At 42.8% G+C, this 14,256-nt stretch overlaps 1 protein-coding gene across 1 annotated transcript in view; it reads right to left on the bottom strand.

Annotated features, from left to right (window-relative positions):
• Positions 1 to 377: 377 nt before the first annotated feature.
• LOC134660281 (guanine nucleotide-binding protein-like 1) overlaps positions 378 to 14,256 on the bottom strand; it is a 28,295-nt gene continuing 14,416 nt past the window's right edge. The window contains exons 8-12 of the mRNA XM_063516031.1: positions 8,274 to 8,476; positions 4,378 to 4,493; positions 2,794 to 2,928; positions 1,634 to 1,731; positions 378 to 574 (exon numbers count right to left, since the gene is read on the bottom strand). Of these exons, the coding sequence (XP_063372101.1) occupies positions 378 to 574; positions 1,634 to 1,731; positions 2,794 to 2,928; positions 4,378 to 4,493; positions 8,274 to 8,476 (749 nt within the window). The remainder of the gene's footprint in view (positions 575 to 1,633; positions 1,732 to 2,793; positions 2,929 to 4,377; positions 4,494 to 8,273; positions 8,477 to 14,256) is intronic.

Below are 14,256 nucleotides of genomic sequence, written 5' to 3'. Positions count from 1 at the left end.
GTAGTTTATGCAACTAGTACATAATGAAAGGCATTAAAATATGAGTGTGGGTTTATGAAACGAACGAAGCGAGTTTCATAATAGGATCAGAGTATATGTACCTATAAGTAATATACATACATATATATCATTAAGTGTGATGACATTTCACTACATAGTATAAAAAAAAGTCGCTTCCCGCTGTCTGTCTGTCCCTATGTATGCTTAGATCTTTGAAACTACGCAACGGATTTTTATGCACTTTTTTTTTTAATAGATAGAGTGATTCAAGAGGAAGGTTTATGTATAATTTGTTAACCCGTGCGAACCCGGGGCGGGTCGCTAGTACATAAGTATTTAGTGTGATGACATAGAATTGATATTTTATTAATATATTTCTAGTCCTGCCCTAAAGCGGCGAACTTATTAGCGACAGCAATGTCTTCCGCCCCACTGCTGTCGCTGTCTTCCGCGTCTGTCTGTGTGTCCGTCTCGTCGGAGCTCTCGCTCGTTCCGGGCTGTGGCTGCGCCGATTCCGATGTAAGTGCTTGTACCCATTTCACGTATTTCACTTCGTCTGCGGTCTCGAATGATTCTGGAGAAGATCAATTAAAATTATAAAATAACTGGGACCCGTTTCTCAAAAGCTTGTAACTTATAATAATAGAGAAATATAGTAAGACAAGAGTGCTCACTCCATACATCAGTTAGACTATTAATTTCAGTGTCTACATCTAGCATCGAGTAGCGGAACTATCAGTACTGCTACTTGACAATAGATGTAGCACCGACCGGAAAGTCTTATGCTGTTGAGATAAGACTTTCCGGTCGGTGCTACATCTATTGTCAAGTAGCAGTACTGATAGTTCCGCTACTCGATGCTAGATGCTAAGTCTTTTTGGTACTAAAACTGATGTATGGAGTGAGCACTCTATGTATTTTTTTCTCTATGCTTGTCATACAAGCGGATGTCACTTTTTGACAACTTTTGTTGAAAAGCGACTTCCACTTGTATTACAAGTTACAAGCTTTTGAGAAACGGGTCCCAGGTGGCAATAATTCACAATTTTCTGGTAATCGACTAATATTACTTTAAGAAATACGGGCACAGAATAAAATTAATAGTACTAGTTACAGAAGATTCACTAACAAAACGCGTCTATTACGACAGATATGACCGCTAGGTGGCGCAAGCGAGCAGGCGTCCGTTCCGTAGCGGTGCGCGGCAACCACTATGGCTATACACCAAAATTGGTGTGGGCCGCATGTACTTGTAGCGACGCGACGAAATGGCGGAGTGAGCCACGCCTGGCATGACCCCCCCCCCACTGCTGTGACGTGATATGTGGATGAACCCTAATTTTGACCCTGGCCAGGCGTGTCTCACTCCGCGATTTCGTCGCTTTGCTACAGGTAGCTAAAAGTACATCCGTTCGGCCCCAATTTTGGGGAAAGCCATAAGCCGCGCGTGGCGCTGTCGCCACCTAGCGGCCATATCTGTGCTGATCGTAACAGACGCGACTTAGAGAGTGAGTCTTCTGTACTTGTTTTTTTTTTTTTTTTTTTTTTTTTTTTTTTTTTTTTTTTTTTTTTATAGCCTATATTGTGTCCCACTTGTACTATTATTTATTGTGTGCCCTGGCCCTATGCTGACCTTTGTTGGCCGTGTAGCCGGGCGGGCGAAGCCACAGACATATTTTCCCGTCAAGAGCCATGCGAAGGAGGCTGTTTGCGGCTCGGTACGTATCCAGTCTGAAAAAAAGTACGCCACACGTATGGGTTTGATGAAAAAAAAATTTTTGAGTTTCAGTTCGAAGTATGGGGAGCCCCAAAAATTTATTGTTTTTTTTCTATTTTTGTGTGAAAATCTTAATGCGGTTCACAGAATACATCTACTTACCAAGTTTCAACAGTATAGTTCTTATAGTTTCGGAGAAAAGTGGCTGTGACATACGGACGGACAGACAGACGGACAGACAGACAGACAGACATGACGAATCTATAAGGGTTCCGTTTTTTGCCATTTGGCTACGGAACCCTAAAAATACGTGATACCTCGTAATTACTTTCAAGAGAATCATAGATATTTGTTTTACAAGGGGGCAAAGTTGTTGTTTAAACGCTCGTGCTAATATTGATACCCGAGCAAGAGAAAGATTCCAAAATATAACCGCGAGCGTAGCGAGTGGTTCGTAAAATGGAATCTTGAGCGTTGCGAGGGTTTCAAAGCACGAGGGTTGAACAAAATTTTCCCCCGAGTAAAACACAAAAATTTTCACCACACCAACCCGAAGCAAATATTAAATGTAAAATATCAAACAAAATCAAACCTAATCAAATCCAAATGAATGTTATTAAATATTTATCATCCAAAATCATCATTTAAAAGTCAATTCTACCAGCAAACATAAGAAAACAACTCAAAATTTGCAACTTTGTCTCACATGTGAATAAAATGCAACTTTGCTATCAGTTTTTGAAGTGCAAAATAAGCCTTTCCGAGCTGGTGTGGTGAAAAAAAATATATATATCTAAGTATTTTCTTTAGAGCTATGTAGTATTCAATTTAGTTTTTTGCACCTCCTAGTTTAATTAATATTATCATTTCTCTACTGCCTAAAGGTTGTCTCGAAGAGATCGCTCTTTAGCGTTAAGGCCGCTGTAAATATTCTTTGTTTTTGTCCCGATCATAATGAAAATTGATGTATGACGATCTGAATGGCCCACCCGTCGCGTAGAGAACGCCTTTTGGCATTAAGTCCGCCATTTGTACATAATTGTATATCTTTGTGCAATAAATAAATAAATAAATACCTGGCAGCTTTAGCGGTGAGATAACCTTTTTTCTTAGCCCACCCGTCGCATATGTCTCTCGGACACCACGTGTCGTCGTTATCTGGGTGGTCCATGCGGAGCAGAGATGGGAGGTCTAGCCTTTCGCCTAGATATCTGGGGAAAATCGTAAAAAAAAATTAAAAAAAAAAATTAAAATTCATTTATTTCAAGCTATTTGGCTCATATTTTTACATTATTTACATTTGATAATTAAAAATGACATTTAAATATATTCTAATAAAATTAACATTACAATTTAAAATTTACAAATAATATATAATAATAACACACAACAAAACACAAAAACAACACATTTGAGTGAATATTTTGCGTTGATGACTATTTTAGTTGTCTGAATGGTTGTATAATGGATATTTCAGTTCAGTTAGAAGTGTCATAGAGTATTCAACATTAAAAAAACCGGCCAAGTGCGAGTCGGACTCGCGCACGGAGGGTTCCGCACCATCAACAAAAAATAGAGCAAAACAAGCAAAAAAACGGTCACCCATCCAAGTACTGACCCCGCCCGACGTTGCTTAACTTCGGTCAAAAATCACGTTTGTTGTATGGGAGCCCCACTTAAATCTTTATTTTATTCTGTTTTTAGTATTTGTTGTTATAGCGGCAACAGAAATACATCATCTGTGAAAATTTCAACTGTCTAGATATCACGGTTCGTGAGATACAGCCTGGTGACAGACGGACGGACGGACGGACAGCGGAGTCTTAGTAATAGGGTCCCGTTTTTACCCTTTGGGTACGGAACCCTAAAAAGTATGTCATTAAACTAACCAGATGGTGGTATAGGGCAGGGATGTTGCGGATGCAGATTTTTTGACATCCGCGGATGCGGATGCGGATGCGGATATTTAAAGGCTCACATCCGCGGATGCGGATGCGGATGCGGATGTCAAGAATAGGTACTTAGAAAACGTCAAATATTACATTTTTAGTATTTTTTTTATTAAAAAAAAAACGTAACGTTTAGTATTTGAGCAAGAATATAGGTGCGTCATATTTAATAAACAGTAACTTGGCCGACTTTTCTGGATCTAGACGATTTCGTTATAGGTAATGACGAAATTACCTAGCACTTACGCCGCCGCTAAGACGTTCCTGGGCCGACTTGTTCGACATCCGCATCCGCATAAGCTCCGCATCGATTTCATGCGGATGCGGATGCGGATGCGGATGTTGAAAATAATGCGGAAGTTCCGCGGTTGCGGATGCGGATGCGGATGTTCGCAACATCCCTGGTATAGGGTTCCGGCAACTGCGCGATGGGATACGCCGCCATAAGTATCTAAACGAGGGGATCTGACTGAACGAAAGGAATATTTTCACAACCCTCCACCGATGAACATCTGCCAGATTTTACTGTTTATCTGATGGTGGTGTAGGGTTCCCGCAACTGCGCTATGGTATACGCGCCCATAAAGATCTGCGCGGGCATCGGGACCAATAATTATAAGGTTTTTTACCATTACTGCCGATTTAGATCTGTAAAATCTGTAAACTTGCAGTTTTTCCACCGATGAACAGCTGCCAGATTTTCCGGTTTACCTGATAGTGGTGTAGGGTTCCCGCAACTGCGCTATGGGATATGAGCCCATAAGTATCTGAACAGGCCGCGGAACCAGAGAAGGGAAGACAAGACCGGGACAGTCACACAGACGAACCTGTGAAACACATTTTAGATATAAAAATAAATAAAAATTAAACAAAATGCATTTATTTCAGACACATGGTCCATCACTACATAGTATAAAACAAAGTCTTCCCGCTGTCTGTCTGTCCCTATGTGTGCTTAGATAGAAAACTACGCAACGGATTTTGATGCGGTTTTTAGGGTTCCGTAGCCAAATGGCAAAAAACGGAACCCTTATAGATTCGTCATGTCTGTCTGTCTGTCTGTCCGTCTGTCCGTCTGTCTGTCCGTCCGTATGTCACAGCCACTTTTCTCCGAAACTATAAGAACTATACTGTTGAAACTTGGTAAGTAGATGTATTCTGTGAACCACATTAAGATTTTCACACAAAAATAGAAAACAAACAATACATTTTTGGGGTTCCCCATACTTCGAACTGAAACTCAAAAATTTTTTTTTCATCAAACCCATACGTGTGGGGTATCTATGGATAGGTCTTCAAAAATGATATTGAGGTTTCTAATATCATTTTTTTCTAAACTGGATAGTTTGCGCGAGAGACACTTCCAAAGTGGTAAAATGTGTGTGTCCCCCCCTGTAACTTCTAAAATAAGAGAATGATAAAACTAAAAAAAATATATGATGTACATTACCATGTAAACTTCCACCGAAAATTGGTTTGAACGAGATCTAGTAAGTAGTTTTTTTTTTATACGTCTTAAATCGCCTAAATACGGAACCCTTCATTGGCGAGTCCGACTCGCACTTGGCCGCTTTTTTAATAGATAGAGAGATTCAAGAGGAAGGTTTATGTATGATTTGTTAACCCATTCGAAGCTGGGGCGGGTCGCTAGTTCAATTATCTGTGGTCATCAACAATAAATTACCTGTGGCGTCAGGAATATGGTCTGGAAATGCTTCGTGTGTCCCGGGGTCTTGGACACGGAGACCACATTACGGCCCATTCATGAAGGACTTGCCTACGCTGTGTTATAATTACCCTGGGATCGGATACCGGTATTTTTTGTATGGGAACGGAAACGGTATTTTTTCGTTCTTTGCTAATTATTTCATTTCTTATTGGGCAATCTAATAATACGAAGTCGTAACCTAAAAACACAACTGAGTCCTACATTTCGAGTATAAAATAATTCGAAAAATATGGTTATTTCTAAGTTTTTGCAAAAAACCGGTTCCGATCCCCGTAATTACCTGTGGCGTAAGGAATATGGTCTGGAAATGCTTCGTGTGTCCCGGGGTCTTGGACACGGAGACCACATTACGGCCCATTCATGAAGGACTTGCCTACGCTGTGTTATAATTACCCTGGGATCGGATACCGGTATTTTTTGTATGGGAACGGAAACGGTATTTTTTCGTTCTTTGCTAATTATTTCATTTCTTATTGGGCAATCTAATAATACGAAGTCGTAACCTAAAAACACAACTGAGTCCTACATTTCGAGTATAAAATAATTCGAAAAATATGGTTATTTCTAAGTTTTTGCAAAAAACCGGTTCCGATCCCCGTAATTACCTGTGGCGTAAGGAATATGGTCTGGAAATGCTTCGTGTGTCCCGGGGTCTTGGACACGGAGACCACATTACGGCCCATGATGTCATACATCAAGGATTTGCCTACGATTGTGAATTTATCTATGTTGGGTTAATTACCTGTGGTGTGAGGAATATGGTCTGGAAATGCTTCGTGTGTCCCGGGGTCTTGGACACGGAGACCACATTACGGCCCATGATGTCATACATCAAGGATTTGCCTACGATTGTGAATTTATCTATGTTGGGTTAATTACCTGTGGTGTGAGGAATATGGTCTGGAAATGCTTCGTGTGCCCCGGGGTCTTGGACACGGAGACCACCTTACGGCCCATGATGTCATTAATCAAGGGCTTCTTACATAATTCAATATAAATTACCTGTGGCGTGAGGAATATGGTCTGGAAATGCTTCGTGTGTCCCGGGGTCTTGGACACGGAGACCACATTACGGCCCATGATGTCATTAATCAAGGGCTTCTTACATAATTCAATATAAATTACCTGTGGCGTCAGGAATATGGTCTGGAAATGCTTCGTGTGCCCCGGGGTCTTGGACCCGGAGACCACCTTACGGCCCATGATGTCATTAATCAAGGGCTTCTTACATAATTCAATATAAATTACCTGTGGCGTGAGGAATATGGTCTGGAAATGCTTCGTGTGTCCCGGGGTCTTGGACACGGAGACCACATTACGGCCCATGATGTCATTAATCAAGGGCTTCTTACATAATTCAATATAAATTACCTGTGGCGTGAGGAATATGGTCTGGAAATGCTTCGTGTGCCCCGGGGTCTTGGACACGGAGACCACCTTACGGCACATGCCCGCATTCATCACGGGCTTCTTACATAATCTATATATATAAACGTGAAAGACCTGACTGACTGACTTAAATCAACGCACAGCCCAAACCGCTGGGACAAGAAAGTCCAAATTTGGCAAGTAGGTTCCTTATAAGGTCTAGGGGTCCACTAAGAAAGATTTTTCAAAATTCATAAAAAAAAAAAAAACAAAATTAAAAAAACTCTCCTGCGCGTGCGAAGCTGCGGGCAAAAGCTAGTTCAATATAAATTACCTGTGGTGTGAGGAATATGGTCTGGAAATGCTTCGTGTGTCCCGGGGCCTTGGACACGGAGACCACCTTACGGCCCATGATGTCATTAATCAAGGGCTTCTTACATAATTCAATATAAATTACCTGTGGCGTCAGGAATATGGTCTGGAAATGCTTCGTGTGCCCCGGGGTCTTGGACACGGAGACCACCTTACGGCCCATTCATGAAGGATTTGCCTACGCTGTGTTATAATTACCCTGGGATCGGATACCGGTATTTTTTGTATGGGAACGGAAACGGTATTTTTTCGTTCTTTGCTAATTATTTCATTTCTTATTGGGCAATCTAATAATACGAAGTCGTAACCTAAAAACACAACTGAGTCCTACATTTCGAGTATAAAATAATTCGAAAAATATGGTTATTTCTAAGTTTTTGCAAAAAACCGGTTCCGATCCCCGTAATTACCTGTGGTGTGAGGAATATGGTCTGGAAATGCTTCGTGTGTCCCGGGGTCTTGGACACGGAGACCACCTTACGGCCCATGCCCGCATTCATCAAGGCCTACGATTGTGAATTACCTGTGGTGTGAGGAATATGGTCTGGAAATGCTTCGTGTGTCCCGGGGTCTTGGACACGGAGACCACCTTACGGCCCATGCCCGCATTTATAAAGGATTTGCCTACGCTGTGTTATAATTACCTGTGGGCTAAGGAATATGGTCTGGAAATGCTTAGTGTGTCCCGGGGTCTTGGACACGGAGACCACCTTACGGCCCATTCATGAAGGATTTGCCTACGCTGTGTTATAATTACCTGTGGTGTGAGGAATATGGTCTGGAAATGCTTAGTGTGTCCCGGGGTCTTGGACACGGAGACCACATTACGGCCCATGATGTCATTAATCAAGGGCTTCTTACATAATTCAATATAAATTACCTGTGGTGTGAGGAATATGGTCTGGAAATGCTTCGTGTGTCCCGGGGTCTTGGACACGGAGACCACATTACGGCCCATGATGTCATACATCAAGGATTTGCCTACGATTGTGAATTTATCTATGTTGGGTTAATTACCTGTGGTGTGAGGAATATGGTCTGGAAATGCTTCGTGTGCCCCGGGGTCTTGGACACGGAGACCACCTTACGGCCCATGCCCGCATTCATAAAGGATTTGCCTACGCTGTGTTATAATTACCTGTGGCGTCAGGAATATGGTCTGGAAATGCTTCGTGTGTCCCGGGGTCTTGGACACGGAGACCACCTTACGGCCCATGATGGCGTTCATGAGGGAGGATTTGCCAACGTTCGGTTGGCCGACGCAACCGATGGTTAGGACGCCGCTTTTGTACTTCTCGTGCCTGTAGTAGGAAGTGTCGGCTTCCTGGAGAATTGTCTCGCCTGTGGACAATAAATAAATAAATATTATAGGACATTCTTGCACAGATCGACTAAAGGCTTCGTCACACAGGCGCGGCGTGAGCGTGCGCGCCGCTTTTACATATAAAATGCGCCCGGAAAACACGCCTGTGTGACGAAGCCTTAAGTCCCACGGTAAGCTCAAGAAGGCTTGTGTTGTGGGTACTTAGACAACTTCGCATTGGTTGTCATAGTCTCCTTCACACCAGATCTTGTAGATCCATGACGCTCACGTGTCGTTATTGGCATCACACTCGTGACGCACACGTGTCGTGGTCGGCATTACACTCACCGACTGCCCCGTCCGTCATAGTCTCCTCCCTTATCAGCTAGACCAGTGGTTCCTAACCTGGGGGTAATTACCCCCGTGGGGGTAAAACTGGTATTTTACGGGGGTAATAAGCTAACCTAATATAACAATACAACAAACGTACACGTTTTATTTTTTATTACCATTGGGAGGAGGGGTAAAATCAGGTTGCCTAATTAGTCATAGGGGTGACCGGACTGAAAAGGTTAGGAACCACTGAGCTAGACCCATGACGCTCACGTGTCGTTATTGGCATCAGGGGTTTTTTGACATCCGCGGATGCGGATTTTTAAAGGCTCACATCCGCGGATCCGGATGCGGATGCGGATTTTTAAAGACTCACATCCGCGGACGTGGATGTCAAGATAGTACCATAAAAAATGTCAAATATTACATTTTAGTAATTTTTATTTCAAAACACCGGCCAAGTGCGAGTCGGACTCGCGTTCCAAGGGTTCCGTACATTAAGTCCCACTCACGCTTGACTGCTCATTTCTAATAGGTTTTTTTGGTTAATGACTAAATTACCTAGCAGTCTAGCACTTACGCCGATGCTAAGACGTTCCTGTACCGTCCTGTTCCACATCCGCATCCGCATTAAATCCGCATCGATTTTATGCGGATGCGGATGTTGAAAATAATGCGGAAGTTCCGCGGTTGCGGATGCGGATATTCGAAACATCCCTGATTGGCATCATACTCGTGACAGTCGTGACGCACACGTGTCGTGATCGGCGTTACACTCACCGACTCTGCCCTGTCCGTCATAGTCTCCTCCCTTATCCCTTATCAGCTACACCCATGACGCACACGTGTCGTTATTGGCATCATACCTGTGACGCACACGTGTCGTTAACTCGTGACGCACACGTGTCAGTATTGGCATCATACTCGTCACGCACACGTGTCGTCATTGGCATCATACCCGTGACGCACACGTGTCGTTAACTCGTGACGCACACGTGTCAGTATTGGCATCATACTCGTCACGCACACGTGTCGTCATTGGCATCATACCCGTGACGCACACGTGTCGTTAACTCGTGACGCACACGTGTCAGTATTGGCATCATACTCGTCACGCACACGTGTCGTCATTGGCATCACACTCGTGACGCACACGTGTCGTTAACTCGTGACGCACACGTGTCAGTATTGGCATCATACTCGTCACGCACACGTGTCGTTAACTCGTGACGCTCACGTGTCAGTATTGGCATCATGCTCGTCACGCACACGTGTCGTCATTGGCATCATACCCATGACGCACACGTGTCGTTAACTCGTGACGCACACGTGTCGTCATTGGCATCACACTAGTGACGCACACGTGTCGTGATCGGCGTTACACTCACCAACTTCGGCCTCGTCGTCAGTCTCCTCCACAGCAGTCTCCTCCCCTATTTGCTATTCCCATGACGCACACGTGTCGTGATCGGCATCAAACTCGTGACGCACACGTGTCGTGATCGGCGTTACACTCACCGACTCCGCCCTGTCCGTCATAGTCTCCTCCCTTATCCCTTATCAGCTACACCCATGACGCACACGTGTCGTTATCGGCATCACACCCGTGACGCACACGTGTCGTGATCGGCGTTACACTCACCGACTGTTAAGTTGAAATTTGTTTTTTATTACTTATACACGCATACCTACTGCATACCTATATGTACCTATGATGAGATGACCCGCCGCAGTTTAGTTGCAATAAATAGTCATAAGCGTATGGACCTGTTTTAATTTCTTCTAACACCTTCACTCCAAAATGAACCTTAACGACTAAACATTATGGTCCATCGACCACGGATATCATTTACGGTGACCTATTACGCGGAGTGAATTTATTGTAATTTGGAGTTAAATATGGACAAATCAGTGCAAAAAAGTGGACAATATAACGGATTAAAATGTGTTTAAGTGAATTAAAGTGAAAAGAACGATATAGACTGGTAAATTTAGGATTTACAACCAAATGTTTCTACAGCCGTTATTATCCGAACTAAATTGAACTGAGTGATTTGGCATGTTTCAAAGGACAGTGGAATAGTGCATTTATACATACACAGCGGCAAAATAAGATAGCATTGGACATTACGTACCTACTTATATGCAGCGCGTACTTACCTACGTACTTATGCGCTTACCCTACACGGTAAAAAGTGAGTGCCGCGTTGGAACATTCTAGAACTTGGTGATTCGGTATTTAATTTGGTGATATTGTAACAGTGAAATTACACAATGGAGCAGATAGAAAAACGTATATTACTTCAGAAAGATACTTATGAAAAGATAGAAAAGGCTTATAGCAACTACAAAAAGTCGCCTAAGGAAAGGATAACTATTGGATATGTACAAGGAAGAATGGATACTTTAGATACTTATTGGAAGGAATTTAAGATAGTTCACGAGAAAATACTTCTATCGATTTCTGTAGAAGACAGACAATTACTTCCGTACTTCTCCGAGGATATGTTTGACCAGTTTGAGGAGTTGTTTTATACATACAAAGGAGAGTTGAGGACGGTGTTATTGAAGCTTAGTCCTGAAATCGCAAAGGTGGACACATCCAAACAAACAGTGAGTAACACAAGTACATCCAATAGTGAAGTCCGTTTGCCTAGAATTTCCATACCTACTTTTAATGGGAATTATACAGAGTGGCAATCATTTCACGACCTTTTTGTGGCATTAATTCATAACAACTCGTCTTTAGAAAACGTACAGAAATTACACTACCTGAAAAGTAGTCTGACGGGCGATGCTGAAGTATTATTGCGGCAGTTTTCTATCACTGGAGAAAATTATACCGAGGCATGGGCGATTCTGAAAAAGAGATATAACAACAAGAGATATATCGCGAATACAGTTTTTAAGAAGTTTTTTGGACAACGAGCGTTATCTCAAGAATCGGCTTCCGCGATTAAACAGCTGTTAGATACCACTGTAGAATGTATGAACGCGCTCAAGAATTTAGGTTTGCCTACCGATCAGTGGGATGCAATCGTCATGTTTGTCGTCATATCTAAGCTAGATGTCAGCAGTCATAAACAATGGGAAGAGACAATTAGTGAAGATAGTTGCGATGACTTACCTGGATTTGAGAGACTGAAGCAGTTCTTGGAAACACGGTTTCGCACATTAGAGATGGTAGAACCTGCAAATAGAAGTTACAAACAACCACCGAGTGTTAAACCGAAGGCATTTCACACAACGGCTAGCAACGACGATCTGCAATGTACCTTCTGCAAAGAAAAGCACTACATACATCATTGTAAGCAGTTTAGCGAGCTACCTATTGAAGAGAGGTACAGCTACGTTCAAGACAACAACTTGTGCTTTAATTGTCTCGTACCTAATCACACTGTGTTTAAATGCAAACAACGCACGACATGTCAAATTCGCAACAGAAAACACCACTCCTTATTACATAGAGAGAAGAAGACAGTAAGTGAAGACAAACAGGTTACAACTGCAACGAAAGAGGATCCGCCTGCGCACACAAACGAAGAAAAGTTTGTCACCAAGGTCACAGCGCATGTGGCAAGCGGAGAACAGCCTGGTGAGAATATATGGTTGCCAACAGCACTGGTAGACGTCACATCGAGTTCAGGTCAGTCACACGTCTTCCGTGCTCTCATTGATCCAGGTTCAGAGGTGTCACTAGTAACATCAAAGGTCGTCGATTTATTAGGTTTAAAGAAAAACGATATCAGCGGCGTCATGTTTGGTGTTGGTGAAGGTAATCGCACATCTCTTAAGCACTTAGTAGATTTACAGATTACGTCTAGATATGATACAAATTTCTCCTTTAATGTAAGCAATGCATATGTATTAAAGTCTATAACGCGTTTGTTACCTGAAAGGGAAATTAGAGGTTATACTTGGCCTCAGCTTAAGGATATACAACTGGCTGACCCCACCTTCAACGTACCAGGTAGGATAGATATTTTACTTAGTGCGAAAATCTATGCGAAGATAGTAGATAATGGTTTGATTAGGGGGCCAGGTGACGTAATCGCGCAGCACACCCGTCTCGGGTGGATCTTGTCCGGTGATATTGAGATCAATTCAAACAGGTCTCATAATGTCAGGAGCTTTCACATCACAAGACAAGTCGAGGAAGATAACAATCTACTAAGTAAATTCTGGGAATTGGAAACAGAACTTTACACAACCAAGAAAGCTTGGTCTATAGAGGAAGAAAGTTCTGAAGAAATCTACAAAAATACAACGGTAAGAGATGAAATAGGAAGATATGAGGCACATCTGCCTCTGAAACAAACAAAAGAAGAAACAAGAAAGCTTTGCGGTGAAACAAAGCAGCACGCAATGACTACGTTCCAACAACTAGAAAGGAAGGTCCAGAGAAATGACAAACTGAAAGAAGAAGCTACAACGGTCAGCAATGAATATTGGAATTTAGTTCATATGAAGAAAGTAGAAAAAGAAGATGAAAGGGAAGCTATTCACCTAGCCCCGCACCCTATAACTCGTGAGGATAAGGAAACCACAAAAGTGTGGATAGCAAACGATGCGTCGTCGAAGGGCTCCAACGGTCGATCCTTAAATGACAGCATGCAGGTAGAGCCTACCTTGCAACCTGACCTACGCAGCCTCATCATTCGCTGGAGATGTCACAAAATCTGTGTGGTAGGCGATATAGTTAAGATATATCGTCAATTAAGGATGACAAGCAACCATACCGGTTTACAGCGGATAATGTGGCGAGAACGAGATGAAGCTTCTGGCAACTTAGAAAGTTTATATCAGCTGTTAACAGTCATGTTTGGGATCACTGCGGCACCTTGGTTAGCAGTACGAATGCTACGTCAACTCGCTGATGGTGATTCGGAAAGATATCTACTAGGCGAAGCAGTGGCTAAGAACTCCTGCGTGGACGACTTGATGACTGGCCACGAAGACTTATCTGAAATGAAGGTAATATCTAATAAAGTTAATAAGTTAATAAAGGCAGGTGAACACATGCAGGGGTGGTCAAGCAACTCTGAGGAGTTGTTAAAGTACTTACAAGAGGTTAATAGAGTCAGTAAAGAAACAGTGAACAGTCTGGAAATTAAGCTAGATAAGGTAATAAAAATACTTGTACTTACCTGGGACAGGAACGAAGACATATTTAAAATTACTGTGAACTTACCGGAACTCAGGAACCCTGTAACAAAAAGGTTAGTTTTATCAGATGAGGCGAGTCTCTTCGATCCCGTACGGTGGGTGGCTCCAGTCGTCACAACAGCGAAGGTCAAGATACAGAAATTATGGCTTTGCAACTATGGATGGTATGACGAGCAGCCCTCAGAATTGGTTACTTACCGAGATGAGCTGAACGGACTGCAAGTGATCGGGACCCCACGGTGGATGACAATCACAGCAGGAATCAGAGCAAGAGAGTGGTGGACTGGACCAGAGTGGCTGAAAGACAAAGATACCGAGT

Source organism: Cydia amplana, chromosome 26, assembly GCF_948474715.1.
Source record: "Cydia amplana chromosome 26, ilCydAmpl1.1, whole genome shotgun sequence".
Lineage (NCBI taxonomy): Eukaryota > Metazoa > Arthropoda > Insecta > Lepidoptera > Tortricidae > Cydia > Cydia amplana.
The sequence above is the reverse complement of the archived record's forward strand: the minus strand, read 5'-3'. Positions and strand labels throughout refer to the sequence as shown.